At 40.6% G+C, this 20,260-nt stretch overlaps 2 protein-coding genes across 2 annotated transcripts; one reads left to right on the top strand and one right to left on the bottom strand.

The window, feature by feature from the left end:
* Positions 1-220: 220 nt before the first annotated feature.
* On the top strand, positions 221-9,034 carry dipk1aa (divergent protein kinase domain 1Aa). The gene is made up of 6 exons (XM_044368867.1): positions 221-952; positions 5,183-5,317; positions 5,612-5,719; positions 5,807-5,983; positions 6,130-6,261; positions 6,521-9,034. The coding sequence occupies exons 1-6, from the start codon at positions 899-901 to the stop codon at positions 7,199-7,201; spliced, it is 1,287 nt and encodes a 428-aa protein (XP_044224802.1). The 5' UTR covers positions 221-898; the 3' UTR covers positions 7,202-9,034.
* A 187-nt stretch (positions 9,035-9,221) lies between these two features.
* On the bottom strand, positions 9,222-13,121 carry rpl5a (ribosomal protein L5a). The gene is made up of 8 exons (XM_044368868.1): positions 13,011-13,121; positions 12,609-12,678; positions 12,374-12,489; positions 12,146-12,280; positions 11,725-11,927; positions 10,820-10,997; positions 9,602-9,690; positions 9,222-9,396 (listed from the first exon to the last, which is right to left on the bottom strand). Exons 1-8 carry the CDS (start codon positions 13,011-13,013, stop codon positions 9,294-9,296), a joined length of 897 nt encoding a protein of 298 aa, XP_044224803.1. The 5' UTR covers positions 13,014-13,121; the 3' UTR covers positions 9,222-9,293.
* Positions 13,122-20,260: the final 7,139 nt, after the last annotated feature.

Here is a 20,260-nt window from a genome sequence, read left to right as displayed (position 1 = left end):
TGCTGCCTTCATCTTTTTTCAAACATTTGAAATAGTAGGCAGGACTTTGACTAAACATACCCGCCTCTTAAAGAAGCACAAGATGTCGTAGTTACTCGAACACCGCACTTTTTTTGTTTTTACTGCGCAGCTTCTTTTGTTGGTGTAGATACATCAGATACAAACTGCCTTTACTGTAAGTGTCATATATATATATAAGCTAACGGTCAGACACGTTCTACGTAGATGACATTAGCAAAGCTTGACCGTGACGTAGCAGAGTTTAAGTGAAATTACAGCCACTCTGTGACGATACAAAATAATGCAGTTGTGACAAGTCATTTTAATTTTTGCATGTTTTGACCGGAAGTCATTTTTTTGCTTTTGGGCACTTTTTTTAATTATGAAAGACGCAGCGGAAGTTTGTTATACTGCTGCTTGTTAGCTTGACAGCAGCCCCAGACTTCAGCGACCACACACTACATTCACAATGACTCGCTGGCTGATATGAAGGCAGATTGTGCGGCACAAGTGAATGAATGCACTTTGACACATTTGCGTCAGTTTGGTTACTGACCTGAAAACTTCAGATCGGTTTGTTTGTTAGCAGAACAAATTGCGCCTGCGCCCTGAACCTTTCGTTTAGTTTTTTTCCCCCTCCAGCTTTTGGAGGTATGTTGCTCTGCTTGAAAATCAGCAGCTGCTGCGAAGAGCAGAGGCGCAGGCAAAGTGTTAATATCAGACCGCTTCACACGGACAAGACAAGCCGGCAGTCGGGGGCCGAAATCAGATAATATGCATTCATTTGTGCCTGATCTTTGAACGAGGCGTTTTGCACTCATTGGAAGACGTCTCCTCCCGTGTGTTTTGGATGGTCTCCCTCAGCCAGGTCCACGTATTGAGATGATCTATTTTTGTGATGGCGAAGGGTCTATTTCCACGGGCCTGGGTGAAAAAGTCTTTCTACTTCCAGGTAAATATCACTGTTCGATCATTGCTCCATACACTGTGATAGCGTTATGTGTAGCGGGGCTGTGTTTGCATTGATTGTGTAATGGGGGGTCGTCGAGGTGTCACATCAGGCTGACAGCTGGCAGTAAACATTTACGTCCTTAGGCTGCTCTGATGGGCACAGTAGCCGGTTTCATAATACCTGAGGAATGTGACTGCTGGTGAAAGATTAAGTTGACAATCCTTCAGCTGATCCAGAAGGGTTAACACAGATCAGAGAATAGGCCCACCACAGTGTCTGTGTGAAGTAGCTCAGGAGAAATTGTAGTAATGCCAGGATTTATAATATAGGGAGGGAGGAATCGCTGTCGGGGACCATTTCATCTTTTTTTTTTTTAAGTTTTCTGCTCCTCACATTTGACTGATTGGCTTCCAAGACTTTCACTCAGCGCTCACAATTGTTTCATCACCTCCAGTATTGCCAGAGCAGCAGTAATCCTTTTGGTTGGATAATAAAGGTTGAATTTGCAGAATTGGGTAATGCTGGCCTGCTGCCAACAACTACTCCCAGTACATTAAGGCAAGAATACAGGGTTGCATCTGCTCTAGGGAAGCGTAAACATATTGCTGCATTAAAACATATAGTAGAGAACAGTCAGTTTAGTACAACATTGGGCATGGACAACAGTCTGATTACTGAAGTCCTCTGACAGCTGAGCCATGTGGAGCTCAGGGGGGGAAACATATTGGCAGAGAAGATTTCTCTATTCATAGAGGAAGTGAGCATATACTGTGTATTTTTAGCCACACTGGTGTTGTGTGAGTTTTTATACAGTATTATGTCATTTGCCAAGGTTGCTGTTATGCACAGCGCCTGTATCTGCAAAGAGGAAAAGAATATACTATACTTGTAAGACATTCATATATTTCTGATCTTACTTCAGTTCAGATACTGTTGGCAGAGGTCTGTTACAGGATATGGTGTGTGGCTTGTACCAACGTTCACAGAGTTGCTCTAAGAAGCAAGTTCACAGGCTTATCTGGATAGATTTGCTGAGAAAAACCCAGAACAGACCGATCCATTTTCAGGGTTTGAGGGAGTTGGAACAGACTCCACATCTACACATTAACACACAGCTTCTGTACTGAAGCTAACCTTGCACTCCCTAAACTCCTAAAAATCTATTTAAACTCAAGTAGGACAAAAGAGCTTTTGAATTTCAAAGCATTTTTTTGATCTACTTGAGTTCAAAAAGCAGCATGAGAGTTTCAGATTTTGTGTCCTTCCTGCTTTGCACAGACAGTTTTGGGTCTCTCTTTGATACTAACATTGCAATTCATAAGCACTGTAAAGACGTTTTGGTTCTGTGACAGCATCAGCTGTCTTCTACAGTACGTAATGGGGTAGGGACATCTCAAAGGACAGACAGCTCTGTCTTGAGGAGTTCTGTGGACTTGATAGAGGAGATGGGAGAGAAAATGATGGACAATACTTTCCAATCCCTACATGAAACCCCAAGGGCCTCATCAGGTCTTTCAGCAACAGGCTGCTCCATCCACAGTGTAGGAAGATGACGTGATACTGCAGGTCTTTTGTCCCTGCTGCAGCGGCTGGACTATAAGACAGTCAATACTTCATGAGGGTTAATGCCGAGTAACTGAATATAACTGCTGACAGCAGGTAACCCTACAGTTTGTACTACTGGTTTTGTGCAGATTTCTGTGAGACGTTTTCCTGCCTGCATTAATTATTACCGGCTTCAGTTATCATCAGTGTCTTCATTATCTGCTGTAACCTCAACTGTCTGTACACTAAGATATTTTACACCCTTTTCATTCAGGAGTAGATTTAATTTTGATCTCTTTCAATGGTTTCCAAGTCTGGTTCACTTTATTTTAAACATTACTGTACAGCAAATTTTTGCATTTACTTCATTGTATATGGTATTTTCAGATTATATTTTCAACCTTTTTGACACTTAAATGGGATCAGTGAATATCTAATGCTAGCTTAGCTAAGACAGACACCACATATTAAGTTCCACAGAAGAAGAGACACTGTGAAGGACCATAGAGAGTAAGGGACGGATTAAGCTTTCTGCTGCTCGGGTTTCACTTCTTTAACTTCGAGGCTACATCATGTGTTTGCATAGACTTGCCAAGACACACTAAACAGGCAGCATGCGCACATGACTCAAAGTCAGTCACCCGTTACTATGTCAGTTTCACATATTTTTGGCCTCAATGGCTTTCCGTATTTTTCAAACATTGTCCTTTATCTCACCATATTGTTTGTGTGTGTTTCATTCATGTACACACAGCACCCACATTGTGCCAAATGATCTGATAGTAGTGTGTAGTTGTTTTGTACTCCCCTGATACCTCCTGTGTCCCCCCTGGAGGCCCACAACTATCTGTTTGTTCATCTCTTCAGGACACAGCATTGAAAAACAGCAGCTCTGAAGAGGGGTTGTCTCTCTGGTTCTAACCTCTATGTGCTGTTAAAGTTGTAATGGATGATTTGGCAAAAAATACCAAGGGGACAGCGAGGCAAGGAAATTACGGTTTTCCTGTACCTCCTTTTGCTTTTTTGTGAAGTCTGTAGTTCAAAGTGGAGATGTGTTGCATATTTTATGGGAACAAACTCCATGAAAAAGCCCCAGACCTCATAAAGGTTTTTATCATGTTCAAGACCTGCAAAGAAGTCACACGCCTTAAAAATTCTAATGAATCTAAACTAATGACATCAATTAGACCGTTTGCTCTGATTCTCTACTTTCTGCCACAGTTTATATGAGCCCAAAACAGACAGATCTTCTGTCCAGACCAGAGCTGTTTATACAGCACAGTGATCACAGCGCACCAAAGATAAAGAGGTTTTCGACTCTGTCCCTGCCGCACCGGGTGCATATTTTGTTGGGATTTGGAAACAGTGCTGAAGCTGAATCGAGGAGCCCAGCTCGCTGCCAAGATACACAACATAAGCTGTTCCTGCCATGTGATCAGAGTGAGAATCAAAATCACTTTATCCCCCGAGTGCAGTAATAGTGGTTGCAGAAAAACTCCCTGCAGTTTTGTTTTAGTAAAAAGTCACAAACTGTAGCTGACACAGCAAGTTTGACCTAAATTCTATTTCACCGCTCCGCTGCATGTTTTTACTCAACATGGACAAACACACACCGGATGATATTCACATTCACACTTGTATTAACAATTGTATTTCATAGTAGTCACTGACTGTATGTACTGCTGACATGATTAATAGATTTGTCAATAAAAATCAGTTCTTATTTGGATACCAGCAAATATTTGCTCTATACGGTTTCATCATTTGAGAGTTGTTACAAGAGTTATTTTGATTTACTCAGTTTTATAAGATTATAAATGCAAGACTGAAATGTTTCATTCAGATGTTGTTCAGAAGCAATTCTAAGACATTACTCTGGTAACATTTGATGGGAATTCATTATTTTCTGGCATTGTAGTGTAAATACCTAATATGTTCAAAAAAAGGATAGTAAATGGATCGAAATAAGTCATTAGTTGTAGATCTACATGTTTATCTTGTTCTATTCTTTTCAACTGTGTTGCCTCACTTTTAGTTTTTCTTTTGAGTTGAGGTTTTTCTGTAAGTCTTTGCACCTTCAATGTTATCTACACAAAGTGTGAGGTCTTACTATATTTAAGAGTTTTTATCACTACACTTAAATAAGTTCCTGACTGCATTAACTCGCACATTGTCACAGGAACAACAGGACCTCTGTCCAAGAGTGTATTGTAAGACATGTGATGCGCATCCTGTGACACGGGCTGTAATTTGATTTTTTTCATGAATCAGATTGGCATGTCACATTGGAACAACTGGATCTGCACCTCAGAACCGTTTTCCAGTTTAACGAGCTACTTTTGCAAACGGCAACTAATCAGCCAGCCAGCACCTTGTTATTGGTCACCCCTCATGCTGTCACCATGGTAACCTATTATGTGATTAGGGTTGATTAGGAAGTGCAGACCTGTTGTTTGTATCTTTGCCTGTATAACATGTTAATACAGGTAGTACATCTTAATATGGACACACAGAAATGTAGTTTCATAACAACATGAATTGAGAAAATACATTAAAATTGTGAGGACTGCACAGTAGGGTGATCTTATTTATACAGAGATTATTGGACTAATCTATGCTTGGTCAGTCTGACTGTAAGGGAAGAACATTTTCATGATCTGATCCATTTCTGCTCGCCCTCCACAGGCTCGGATCTCCTTTGTGCGGGTGAAGTATCTGTTCCTCACATGGCTGACTGTGCTGGTGGGGAGCTGGGTGCTCTACGTGCAATACTCTGCCTACACAGAGCTGTGCAGAGGACACGAGTGCAAAAACGCTATTGTGAGTAATCACGTTCTGTTTAGATCTCATTATTCTATTTTTAAAATCGACTTATAACCACAATTTGTTCAAAGACGTTGTCCACTATATGCATGAGCATCACACATGTTTGATGTAATATGTCAGTTTCAGGAATTCAGAAGTGGTTGCTAATGATTTCTCAGGTTTGAAACGCAGACTTGACCTCTGATGTCTTTGTGGCGAGCAAAACATGTTATTTGAGTTGAATAAAATTAGGACAAGACTTGAAGATAAACCATAATTGTCTAAACTCTTTCTCTGTCTTTCTCTAAGTGTGATAAATACAGGAGAGGAATCATCGATGGCTCTGCCTGCCGTAGTCTGTGTGATAAAGAAACACTCTACATGAGCAGGTGTTTGTCAACACTGCCAAACAACCAGGTAAGAGATCATTTCACATCAATATTTTTTGGGAATAACACATGTGACTGTGTGGTTATAGTCCATCCTTTACCACTGTTTGATCAGGTGTATACAGGAAGTTGGGGAGACCATGATGGGATTATTCGCTGTAAGTTGGGGGAAGTTGTGCACTATGAGCTGGGCGAGGAGCTGGAGCCACGGAGGGAGGCCCCCGTGTTTGACAAGCCCACCAGAGGCACATCAGTGGAGAAGTTCAAAGAGATGGTCTTTAATCACCTCAAGGTAAGCGACCTTACTCGAGATGTTCAGAAACTACAGAACAGTTTGTGCTGAGTCTGAGACGTGAAGGACTAAAGCCTGAAACAACATTTTTCAGTTGCATTCTGTTACAGTAGATGACATTTTTTCTGTCTTTCTTTGTCCACCAGTCCAAGCTTGGAGAGCAGGCTAACCTCGCCAGCCTGGTCAGCCAGATCCTCTCTGTCGCCGATGGCAACAAAGACGGACGGGTGTCACTGCCAGAAGCCCGCTCTACATGGGCCCTCCTACAGATGGACGAGGTATAAAAACGGGCTGCTGAAAAGGAAAATGAACAACTTTTCCTGACCTGTTGTTGTCTTATCGCTCAGTGTGGAAGAGCGAGTGTGTGTGTGTGTGTGTGTGTGTGTGTGTGTGTGTGTGTGTGTGTGTGTGTGTGTGTGTGTGTGTGTGTGTGTGTGTGTGTGTGTGTGTGTGTGTGTGTGTGTGTGTGTGTTAACGGGAAATTAGACTTGAATCCAGCTGCAGATAAATTAACAGGTTTCTGCTGTGTTCTTTGAGGTGCTGCTGGGCCTGCTGCTCCAGGACCGTGGACACACTCCTCGCCTCCTGGGCTACTGCGGGGACCTCTACATGACCGAGCGTGTCCCCTACGGGCCCCTGTACGGTCTGTCTCTACCCTGGCCGCTTGTATCCTGGGTGCCTAGTGGAGTACAGCGCACTATGGACCAGTGGTTCACCCCCTCATGGCCTCGCAAAGCTAAGATCTCCATGGGCCTGCTGGAGCTGGTGGAGGACATCTTCCATGGCACCTACGGCAGCTTCCTGATCTGCGACCTGGCAGCGGCACACTTTGGTTACACTGACCACCACGAGCTCCGCCTCACTAATGCTAGAGCAGTGGTTCCTGAGGATGAGTTCAGACGCACCATGCGAGCACTCAAGTGTGAGACAGATGCCGACTGCCTGTATGGGGTGGACTGCCAGACGTCCTGCGACGTGTCAGAGAAACGGTGTAGGGAGGAGCCGGTCCAGCCAAATTTGGCAAAAGCATGCAGCACACTGAAGGATTACCTCCTGCGTGGGGCACCGTCAGCACTGAGAGAAGAACTCGAGAGGCAGCTGTACGCCTGTATGGCTCTAAAGGGTAATGCTGGACAGATGAACATGGAGCACTCACTTATCCTCAACAACCTGAAAGCTCTGCTGTGGAGACAGATCTCACACACCAAGGACTCGTGACGAGGAGAGGAAGTCCTTCTCAAATAATACCAGTCAGCTCTTCAGATGGAGCTGAGTGGTAATAATGCTGTGATACAACATGTAAGAGTAGCAAATTTAATGAAGTCGTTTTTATCAACTGTCAACACTAATGAATGGACAGACCGATGGAGACTCTACCTCCTCTATCCCAATCTCAGAATTCCAGTTTCAGAAGTTCGGGGCCTGGAAAATATGTCTGAGTACTTTGAGATGTTGAAATTGAAAGATTGCATGTTGCCATCAGTCACACTTAAAATAGTTCTTTCAACCACAGTGTATTGTATTGTATTGTTCATTACAGAGGAATGTTTCGGGAGCACTGCTGGAAAAACAAACTTGTAAACAGTGTTTTACTCTTGTTAGTCTCTGTGCGCTGGAAGACTTAACAGCTATTTCTCTGGCAAAAATCATGCTGTTATGTCCGGGCCAACATGGCTCATCGTAGAGAAGCTGAGGAACACAAGGATTATGAAGGAGTGATTATAGCTATAAAAAGCTCCAGTTTACAATGGAATGAAATTAGGGCTGCAACTAAGATTATTTTCATAACTGATTAATCATTTTGATCTATTTCCCTGAGTCCAGGTGACGTCTTCACATTGCTCACTTTGTCTGACCAACAGTCCAACACCAAAGATAAATTTATAACAGAGGACTGAGAAAAACTGTAAATATTCACATTTGAGAAGTTGGGACCAGCAAATCTTTGGCACTTATGCTTAAAAAAAAAACTTAAATGATTTATTCATAAATTATCAAAATAGTTACCAATTAATTGACTTTTTCATCTCCAAATGAAATTGCACTATTTTATGTTATTTGTGATAAAATTCCCCAAATTTCCTTCCTCCAAGCTCGCTTTTCAAACTCAGCTGTGAGCTAAAATAGGATTTTAGGACTTAAAGATGCTATTGAGCACTGTACAGATGGGTGAAAAATGAAAGGAGAAACTTTTAAATGAGTGTGGAAACATGAATGCAGATGCTTCCATTCAGAGCACAAGTGGTCATGGAGTAGTTTAATAAGCGTGAAAAAGATGTGAATCATGTGCTACAGCCTTTACAATCACCAGATCTCAACCCAACTGGGCACTTATGGACGACTTCAGACTAACATGTTAGTCAGCAACACCAAATGAAGGAGTATTGGAAGAATGGAAAGAATTCATCCTTTTCCTGGAGCACTGAAGCTGTTATGAGAATCGTGGTGGATTTTCCTCTCATTTGTCATCCATTGGAATGATAACATGTCGGGTCAGTAGCTTAAAAATGGACAACATGAAGGTATTTGTCAGTATTAGTCAGTATTCTTCACTATGCTGTAAAGTCTCTACACCTGTAACCCTAGTGACATCATCAATGCTGCATCACTGACACGAAGAGAAACGTTAATGTATATTTGTGAATGTTATCTACTTGTATTTTTTTTCTCTAGAAAGAGGATTTGTGGTAATGTACTATAATCATGTTATTTTTGGATTTCACCTGTCACAGTGCCATAAGAGAAAACGCTGAAATCATTTTTATGAATGTTAAAGCACCATTGAAGGTGGTGATCTTTATCAAATTTTGTGAATGCTGTAGAAAAAGATGACTTTTCCATGATCCCTTCCAGACGTCGCTGATATGAAATGAATGAGTAGCGACTTGTTTAACCACTTAAAAACAGACATGGACCTGTAATTTCCAGAAAACTGAGCAAGCGTGTGGTCAACACTGCTGTTTGAATTTTAAAAATGTTTAAAAAAAAAAAATGTTTACTTATTGAAGAAACCAGCATGATTTTGCACAATTAAAACTGCATACCACTTCACTGTAACTTGTCAAATCTGTCAAATACACTACTACACCATAAGCCATCATACTTTGAGTTGTTGTGTGGATTAAAAGATTATGACTGTCAATATTAGTCGTGGGTGTAATTTGAACATGAATCAAAAGTAAACAAGGTAGTGACATTCCCGAGTATACACACAAGTATTGACGGACACAGAGAAAAGTTTGAGTTTGCAATAAATTTATTTGTCTGTGATGTGTGTTGTGTCTTCGTGGTGGAGCGCCACGCCGAGCCCCTAACCGTCCCCTTCTTCTTGTTCTTGTGCTCGTAAGAAGCTGGCCTTTTTCTGGGCGACGCGGTCCTTCCTCTGTGCCAGAGATAACTTGGCGCGATTCCACCTGCCCGGAAAGAGGGACAACAGCAGCACCATTAACATTCAGCACAACAGCGGTGGGAAATGTTTGCCCGCTCAGCACTGGGATCTTCCCAGTTAAAGCTATTCAGTACTCTTGACAGGGAGTTGGCGTTGAATGAGGGCGGTTATTTTCCCCAATAGTGTGATGTAGGCATTTAGATTAAAAAACGTGGAAATTAGGAACCCACCTCTTCTTCTTGATGTCTTTTTTGGGTTTCTTTTCGTGTACGGGGTTTGCTCTGATGGCGGCGTGTGCTTTTTTGTACATTTCCTCTACCTGAAAAGAACAAACACATTCATGTTTATGCACCAAGTCGATACATTTCACTCTGCGCACGATGATCCCTCTTGCTTCTCTCAGCCCCGTCTTGAAAGGACAGTAAACATCAGCCAATGCAAATGAAGGACCAACTACATTTTGCTCAGCGTGCTTTGTATCATCATCAAGAAGCAAAGAACCAGTAAATACAGCAGTGACAAACTACTGATAAATGTATGAGCTCTGACTCATGTACACGTAGAGCGGGTAGAAAACTTTGGGGAATCCATCGATTGACCACAGTGTGTAAGAGCAGAAGAGGCTGTGGTTACGTGCAGCATCAGACCAGATTTAATTTGCTTCTGCATCTGACAGTTTGATACATGATTTGGCACCTGTGCAATATTTAAAATGACAACTATTTTTAGAAAACGGCATTGTACATATCCTTTGTAGTTGTGGTTGGAGCCGTGTCAATGTGTAATAATGATTCAACAGTGGTGACGTGACAAGTCATTTCCACACTGAGCTTCAGAGATGTTTTAGATGAAACTGCAGTATGAGTCCACTGATACAGACCAATATCAGAGAGAAAAAATAATAATGATAAACATAAACAAGTGTTGAGAATCCCTTAAATTAGGTAATTAATGAATTGTGATTAATATATTTACTGAGTGGGATATTTTAGATTAAAAAGTGCAGTGCACTCTGGTGGACAAACTATGTAACAGACTGCTTTATAAACTACCTCAAAACATATTGTTGGCATTACTTACTGGCAAACATATAAGCTAATACTGAATATCAATGCCAATGTTTCCTACTGTTGGTACTTTACTAGATAATTTACTACTGGAAGAAAGAAATTAAAATATAGTTTATTTTAGTCATACATAGTAAAGTAAAAATTCCTAATTGAATATATCAGCTTTGTCGCAGCGTAGCGTTACAAATATATCTGTAATGTTTTATATTGGACCGTCAAATCACCTGACAAGTCATTTCATACATCTCAGCCGTTTCAGCAAGATTTATAATTAAGAGGAATTCATATTTAGCAAGTCTGGTCGTTAGATTGGATGCTGCACTTGTAACCATGGCCACAGACGCTCTACTGACGTCTCACGTGTCCCCTTAAACGTACTGTGTCTGGTGTGACTCCGTTCTTGATGAAGCGAGAGAACTGTTTCTTGTAGGCGTCCTCGTCCTCCTCCATCAGGTAAGACATGTAGTCGGCCACATTCATGCCCATGATGTGTTTCCGGTGCACCTCCGCGTTGAATTCTTTACTCTCTGTGTCGTAACCGGGGAAGCGTTTTAAACTAGAAACAAGAAGGAGAAGAGATCACATCTGGATTATTAACAGAGTCTGACAATTCAGCACTTCAAAACACTTGATTCTTCTTTTATTTTTACAGAACATCATGTCATTATAGTTATTCTGCTCTTCTGTTAGTCATCCTGGGAGGACAAACCATTTGTAAAACAGATAAAAAGGATCAATGTGTGCAATATGGCTTTTAAATCTGTAAATAAAAAAAACGTTTTACAAGCAACAGCCTATCAAATATTATTTTGATGGATTACATCCATTAACCGATAACTCAAAGATGGACGTGTGCTTTGGTTCGTCTTGCTTCTCTCAGCCCCGTCTTGAAAGGACAGTAAACATCAGCCAATGCAAATGAAGGACCAACTACATTTTGCTCAGCGTACTTTGTATCATCATCAAGAAGCAAAGAACCACCTCGGCCACATGGACACCAGTCAGTTACCAGTCACACATGTGTAGGTATGAGTCTAGGAACAAAAAATATGCTTTTGTGAGGCTCCATTTAGTTAAATTTGTATTTCTGCGTAAACTGAACTCTTTCATTATACTCTGAATTGGTGACAGATTTTGTTTGGAAGTAAAATTAAGAACACATTCTTGTTGTTGCAGCATATCAACACTCTGACCCCTCACCTGAAACCCTCAATCAGTCTTTAATATCAATATTAAGCAGCGTGTACCACATCACATCCTACCAGCCATTGTTTCATACAGACCTGTGAGGAATAGCCAGCCCTCCGTCGACTGCTCCCTTCAGCGCTCCGAACACCTTGTTCCCTGTGGTCGTTCTGGCCAGGCCTGCGTCCAGGTAACAGGTGAAGGCACCCGGCTGACCGTCCACACTCTCCACGTTGAACTCATCCCCCGTCACCTCCACCTGGCCCTCGTACACCTGGTCCATGCCGAACTTGTGCAACAGCTGAGACAAAAGGTGACGGGAAAACACATGAATAAGATGGACGATGAGAAAAAAAATCTGTTCCACAAACTAACTTGGAATCTGATGACTAATCTGACCGGTTGTGAAACACTGATGGTACACAACTGACATCTGACCTGCTGTTTCAGCACAAATATCACAGTCACATTCATGTGTTGGCTGCTGACACCTGCAGCTTTCTCTACGTGTTTTCTTACCCGGCGGGCCAGCAGCAGCCCGGTGCAGTAGGCCGCGGCGTAGTTTGTGAGGCCTACAGTGATGCCATATTTGGGCAGCTCGTGGGAGTAAGCAGCACACACAATCTGGTCTCCTTCAATCTTTGCATAGGCAATCTGGAAAAAACAGACAAGACAGGAGAGTGTGAATCAGGTCATTTTTTCAAAATGTGAGCCCATGAGTTTCATTCAAGTCTCTCAGACACTGACCTGGCAACAGATGTCCCTGTTGGAGAACCTGACGATCATCCGGTACTTGGGTGTGTTGTACTTGTTCTTGTCCTGCACAACCAGGCGCTTGCGGGCGAAGAAATCAGTTTTGCCCTCTGTTAAACAAGATGCAAAGCCAGGGGTCACTTATAGGCTGCTTTTAAACAAACTTAAGAGCCTAACTTACTGGTGCATGCTCAGTATGCAGGCTGGTGTACTGGGACTGTGTACTTACCTCTCCTTCTCCTGAATTTGACTTCATATCTCTTGAAGTAGGCCTTGCTCTTCACCACCTTAACGAAACCCTGACAAGAAAAGAAGAGTCAAAATGTTACATTTCCGTTCATTAACACAGCAGACGTTACGTGTTTTAAGCGTCACAGTGTTGACACTGGCATGTAATTGAGGTTAAATAAGTGGGGTTATTTAATGCTCTGGATTTGCAGGAGGTTTCATCAGCCATTCATGAAGCGCCACGCTGGAGCTGAGCGGCTCGCCGGGCCGGACAGCCGAGCAGCCGCAGACATCCAGCAGCATCTAACCCTCACACCGCTAGAAACACACTCGCCTACTATCACAAACATCTGTACACACACACGCTGCCTGTATTGACCATCCATCGAGACTTTTCACTCACCATTTTGGGGGATTTTGCTTCTCTTCCTCTCAGACTCTGAAGTCGTCTCTGGGTTGCGGAAGCCTGACGTTGCAAGTTTTTTGCTGCTGCAGCAGCAGCAGCTCCCCCTGCTGCACCGGAGGACGACAGCACACCCGAACCGACAGGGGGCAGCAGGGCCTCATTCACGTCCTGCTACACAGATTTAGTGTTCTCTCTTTGCTCAAGGTGAACAAGGTGATGACAGAAGATTACAGTATAGTTTATTACATTATCATGTTACACAGTTTGTTTTTTGTTGACTGTACCTAAAGTTCAAATAGAGTTTGGTAAAAGAGCTTTTATGTATGCTGCTCTGTGTACTTGGAATCTTCTACAAAATGAGATATGGACCGGTGTGTAGGATTTAGTGGCATCTAGCAGTGAGGTTGCAGATTGCAACCAACTGAATACCCCTCATCCTGTCCTTCCAAGCATGTAGGAGAACCTGTGGTGGCCGCAAAACTTGTGAAAAACACAAAAAGCCCTCTCTAGAGTCAGTGTTTGGTTTGTCTGTTCTGGGCTTCTGTAGAAACATGGCGGTACAACATGGTGGGCTCTGTGGAAGAGGACCCACTCCCTCTGTAGATATAAAGGGCTCATTCTAAGTTAACAAAAATACAACAATTCTTAGTTTCAGCTAATTATACACTGATGAAAACATACTTATGAATATTATATTCCATTTCTGTCAATAGATCCCCTTAAATCTTACACACTGGTCCTTTAAAATTATTGTCATTGGTTTAAAGCTTTGCTGCAGGAACTCTTTTCATCATCTTCTATCTGCCAATGTCAGTGGGGTTTCTCTGAGGTTTTTTTATGCCTCACATTGCTGCTGTTTCTCATTTCAGTTCAAGTATTGGTTGGTATTTTTATTTTTTCCTTTGTTGTAGTTTTGTTCATGATTTTATTATTTTATATTGACTGACGAGAGGTCTGTCTGTACTTGTTTTTATGTTGTTTCTCTGAAATTTTATGTTGCTGCCTGTCTTGGCCAGGACACTCTTGCAAAAGAGATTTTTAATCTCAGTTTTCCTGGTAAAATAAAGTTTAAATAAATAAAATATATATATATATATATATATATATATATTATATAAACCTAATAAAATATTAATGCCAATGGAAAATAAAAGAAAATAAAGAGATCTGCTCGGAAATTGTCCAAATAACATGAATGTTGACCTTGAAAACTGCTGTTTTTGGAGAAAACTTGAGCCAGTTGGTTAATAGTTCTTTCCAGTTAAATAATAATAACAATGTTAACAAGTACAAGTACAACACCGTTCATACACAAAATACAGCTCAAAGTGCTCTACAAAAGGATCATCACATTGTACAGTTACAAGATAAAAGTGCATTTAAATAGAGGATGGAAAGTAAATGATAAACAGTTAAAAACAGAACAGTAATAACATATTCAAGGTGAAAGCAAGGCTAAAAGCAACAAGTGCTAAAAAGTCTCAGTTGAGGCTTGTGAGATCAGCTCTGATGATGTATCATCTGCACATGTTGTGAAATCAAGTGATTTGGGCTGGAAAAATGTAAATGATTTCATCTTTGAAGAGTTTAAATCCATAGAGAGGTCATAATATTTGACTCCTGAATCAGAATCTGAGGCATACTTTTGTCTGAGCTGGCTGCACACCTACGCACAAACATCCTAGACATTATTATCATGCGGGAAGCCGTTTAATGTCTCAGTTTTCTACCTTGAATGATATTACAACTTTGTCACTTATGCTATTATAATTGAAATAAGGATGCCTTTGTTGAGTTAGAAGGTTCATGAGGTCTTTTTCTCAATAGATGACTGATTACTTGAATTCTATACGTTTTTGATGTGGTAAGAAAGTAGTTATGTTAAGTGATAATAATGAAGGTCCTGGAATGATTTGGGATCACGTGATGACATTCAACGTTGCATTTACCTGTATCCAGATAACAGGTGAAGGCGTCTGGCTGCTCTAACTGCCATGTCGTCACTTTTTTGAGTCTATAATTGAGATGATTTCATAACTTGGTAGCCTTTATACATCACATAAACCATATTATCACCAGTACAGATAATCAACTAAACATAATGTTTAATTATGAGGTTCTGTACTATAGTTGTGCCCTCCACTGCCCGAACTATGCATTGTTTTTGTTTAATCCTAAAAATGGAAAACTGTATAAAAATAGGATCCTTGTCAATGTGGCTAAAAGTTTATATTAAAGAGAGATGTGAAGGAGATAAAACTAATCTAGAACTAAAAGATTTTGTTGATTAACTTAAATAAAATGTATAATGCTACAATAAATCTTTTTTCATGCTGCTCTTCATGATTTAATCACTTCAAGGCAGGTTAGGCAACATGCTCAACACTTGCAATGAGATGATATATGACAAAATCTACATTTACAAATAGCATGAATAAAGTGGTAAATCACAATATGATACAACAACAATAGCAACCATGCTTTCCGTCATTCAGTCCCACATCTCTATTTATAGTAAAATCACAGTGTTGAGTAACTTGGAAAATTACCATGATACACTGAAAGCACATCACAAGTGAGCTCACATTCAGCAGCAGTTAGTAAGAGTGATATGAGCAACAAGAGCAGTAGCAGAAACATGTTGCTCACACTGTGGATCCACCTATTCCCAAACACCACCCAGCGATGCAACGCTCCTGTGATTAATGTGACATCATTCTGGTGGTGTCATTCAGAAAGTTCAGCACAGGTCCCAGAGTTCATGGACATGGACAGAGAAGTACTCAGACACAGAATAATTTTCAGAAAATCAACACCAAACACCAAGAGTACATGAATCATACCACAAAGCAAAGCAACTTCATGTTCTGCCTTTTTCTGTCTGGGAAGGAGAAAAACTGATTATATCTCCATGATTTTTGTCCATTGGCTCAAAACTGATATGTATAATTCAGTGTAATATTCACTGTTTTATTCTGTTCTACTCTTTTTTTCAGGTATTGTTGTCAGCATATTAATTGTTTTACTCTGTTGTTTTATTGTAAAGTATATATTTGTCATTTTGGTAAGAATAGTGAAAAATTTCAAACTCTATATTATCACTAACAATGTTGACATACAATAATAGTCTACTGCAGTAAATAGCTGGTGTTATTTCATTGTCACATTATTTTAAACAGTGGTGGAAGAAGCATTCAGATCCTATACTTAAGGAAATAGTTTGACATTTTGCGAAATTCGCTTATTCACTTGATTGCTGAGATGAGAAGGCCGATACCACTCAGAAACCCTTCAGTCAAATATGGAACTACAGCCAGCAGCATGTTAGCCTAGCTTAGCGTAAAGACAGGAACAAGGAAAACAGCTAGCCTTGCTCTGTCTGAAGGTAACAAAATCTGCCTACCAGCACCTCTCCCCTCCCGGTCCCATCCAAGGCATGTAGGAGAACCTACGGTGGCCATGAAACTCATGAAAAACGTGAAAGGCCCTCTCTAGAGTCAGTGTTTGGTTTGACTGTTCTGGGCTACTGTAGAAACATGGTGGTGCAACATGGCAGCCTCCGTGGAAGAGGACCCGTTCCCTATGTAGATATAAAGGGTTCATTCTAAGGTAACGAAAACGCAATTCTTATTTTCAGGTGATTATACACCAATTAAAACATACTTATGAATATTATATTCCATTTCTGCCAAGTCCATTCTGCTAGATATCACTAAATCTTACACACTGGTCCTTTAAACTCAAGTATTAACACGTTATATACATTGTTTGTTTAAACCTGCAGTGTGAAACTTCTACATATAAATGAACATCTGTTACATTCAAGCCCTTGCCAAATGAGTTCCCACAATGCTGATTAAGCCTATCAATGGCAGGTAAATCTCTCTGTATTTCACAGTATACAGAGTTTTTAATCTGGTGTCGGATTTGACATTCCTGTGCTGGCTGGATGAATGCATTCTGACTTCTGCTGGCCGAGCGGCTAACTTCCAGTTAGCTCTCTGCTAATTTGAATGGGGAGAAAACAATTTGGTCGTGTGGCTCTTCTAAATGGATCAAATTCTCAATTTATCCACCATTTTACAGCTGCAACAGTGGCAACAGAGTAGGCTACGGTGGAGCCAGTGACATAAGCATGTGGAGACAGTGTTGTTGTAATTACTCTCACTGCTAGAAGGGGTAGACAAAAGTCCTGCACTGCACTTTAATCTGTACAAAAACTGAAATGTCAAAACAACAATCAGGCAAACTCCAGGAAACACATAAGCCCCATAAAACCACAATGTGTCATTTTTATAGATATAATGTATTAATTAATGAGTTTCAGAGATGCTGGAAGACAGATTTTATTACATTTGGACCAAAACAGGCTAGTTGTTCCCATTTATTTCAGTCTTTTTGCTAGCTGCTGCCAGCAGCTCATATTTAGTGTACAGATGTGAGAGTGGTAACAATCCTCTCATCTATCTCTTAGCAAGAAAGCAAATAAACATTTGTCCTAAAAATGTCAACCTATCCCTTTAAAATAGCATAAAGTGAGGAACTAAAGTGACTAACTAAAAAGACTAAAAAGAGCTAGTGTATAAAAATAAATGTACTTATTTATGTGCACTGATTTTAAAGCTGATGACATTTTTGAGGGTGACCAGAATGCAGTGAAAAGTTTAGATTTGAAATATTTTGTGTAATACATGTCATACATATGATTTTTGTTTGAGTCGTATAAACACCTACTCACTAAATGTGTAAGCATTACATTTCAGTGGCAAGTATATTACAGTTCACTGCCTAAAGTCATGTTATATAAGATGGTCAACTGTCCATTTCACACATTTTGTTGGGTGAAAAAAATCATTTAATAGTTTCTCTATTGAAATTAGTAATGCAGTGGGAGTCTATCTGTTAAATCTCTCGGTAACTGCTGAAAAAAAAGGAACCATGATCTTCTGCTTTTCTGTTCCAGCAAGTTAGATAATATCCCCCACTGTCACTCTCTGTGCAGATGTTCTCAGTGTTGATAAGAAAAGTCAAAGTCACTCTTGTGGACAGCTTTCACCAGTCGTTCAAGCTCTGTTTCTGCAAAACTGATTTCACAATGATGAGCAACTGTCCAGTCATCTCTCAGCGGCAGTGGTCAGCGGTTATTAAAGGTTCACCCTGTGGGCGGAGGGTGTGGTGGGCAGATGAAGGGGTAATACTACTTGTGCATTTGTCCGCTCTAAATGATCACTTCCTGAGGGGATCCTGAGTTTGAGTTTTTGTCATGTGTATTTGATCCTTTGCTTTTAGTCACCCGTACTGTTGTAATGCTGATGCAACCGCTTGATCCACCGGTTGTTTTGTGTGTTGCACACTCATATTTTCATCCTCAAAGTCACAAAATAGAAATGAAAGACGATGACTTGGTGAGGTTATGGTGGATTGAAATGACTTGCAGAAAGTCACACGTCAACAAATGTGCTTGCAGGCACACCACAGATAAGAACACACTCTTGTCTTTCCTGCCTTTTTTTTCTCACAGTTGATTACATTTATTTCCATTTGCATACAGACACATTGTGACGGTTTGGATAGAAGAGTACTCACAATGCTCATAAGTTTCATAAAAACAAAAGAGGTGTAGTAATGTCTCTTGTAGTAGGTGATTTGTTCATTTCTAACAGGGGAAATGGCCCAATGGGAGGGTTAGGGTTAGAGTTAGTTAAATAACTACCTAACGTGAGAACTGCAGGATTATCATATAAACCTATCCTAATTCTTGATACTATAATTGTGATTACTAACAGCAGTGTGTCTCTATGATCCTCTCTACACGTTTCTACTTGTCACTTTGATCATGATGGTGTTGTCGTGACACTACTCTATGGAGTATATCAGCTATAGTATAGAATTGAGTATTTATAGTATAAAGTTTTGAGAATATTATAGATCCCAGAAGAAACTGACAGAAGGGTTGGACTGAGAGAAAAAGGCGCGATAACAAATCTGTCTGCTACTTGATCGCCACGGACAGCGCCATGGATTTATCAATACACAGCAAAGTTAGGCTACTGATATTTCAGAGCCATGGTCGAGGCCATAGATTATAACTTGTATAAACCTCATTCAAACCTTAGTCTAGTCAAGCAGACTAGACTAACATATTCAACTAAACAACCCCTCTGCTCCTGCACTCTCTCTGCTACTAGGGGATGGAGAAGGGGGATGGCAGGTTAACAAGGAGGATGCATTTTGGTCATTTTGCTAACAAGGGGGGTGGCATCCCCCTCACCCCCTCCCCCTAAAATTGCCTACTGGGCGTAAGGATTGCATATACAGTAGCAGTCAAAAGTTTGGACACACCTTCCCATTCCATTGAATGAGAAAATATGTCCAAACTTTTGACCTGTACCTTTGACCTGTATTAATTTGTCAACACAATTCCAACATTCACACAATTTTCAGTGTTTGAATACTATGATACTATGTATATAATGTACAATTTAAGTTATTTGTCCTGATGACGTAAAGCAGGAAATACCCAAGTATATGATACACACTGAGTTCAGCGAAACCAAATCAGTTCTGCTGAAACCTTGAATTGAGTTCTGCTAACATTAACACTCGGCAGATTATGTGAGTTTCTGTGTGAAAGCCCAGCCTTTTTTTTTTTTTTTTTCACCCGACATGTGACCAGTGTTTTACACCCTATGCAGAAACCAACAGAGTGATGTTTTTCGTGTGAAAATGTGTCCGTCACATTTCAGAGCCTCAGCTAAAAGAAACTTTAGCAGTGCAGAAATGACAGAGGAATTTGGTTCAGTTAGGAGATATTTTTTTACAAGAATAAACAATAATTTTATAGCTGAGATTAGGCATTTGTTTGCAGTTTGCAGAAACTAGATTAAAAACATCTGACAGGAAACAAATAAATGCATAGAAATACAAATAAACCACAGGCTTGACTGTGTCTGCTGAACTATGACCTTTAAACACAATGACCAGGAAGTACTGAGCAGCTTTCCTCACATCCACACACCAACGTTCCCAATGAGATTCTTAGTATGAGAGGGGAAATTTACAACCAGAAACGGGCTGGTTGCAAACAAGGAGGAGCTGCTGATCACAGTGATGGATGAGGGAGGTGATTTGTGGACTGTTTATAGCATAAATCCAACTGAGTTTCTATTCAGTGTTTCTTCCGTTTTTCACACTTTCAAGGTTTTTCTTTTTTTCAGAATCATGAGGGTACATGATCACACAGCAAT

Source organism: Thunnus albacares, chromosome 12 (assembly GCF_914725855.1).
Source record: "Thunnus albacares chromosome 12, fThuAlb1.1, whole genome shotgun sequence".
NCBI lineage: Eukaryota > Metazoa > Chordata > Actinopteri > Scombriformes > Scombridae > Thunnus > Thunnus albacares.
Note: the sequence above shows the minus strand (reverse complement) of the source record. Positions and strands in the feature narration are given on the sequence as shown.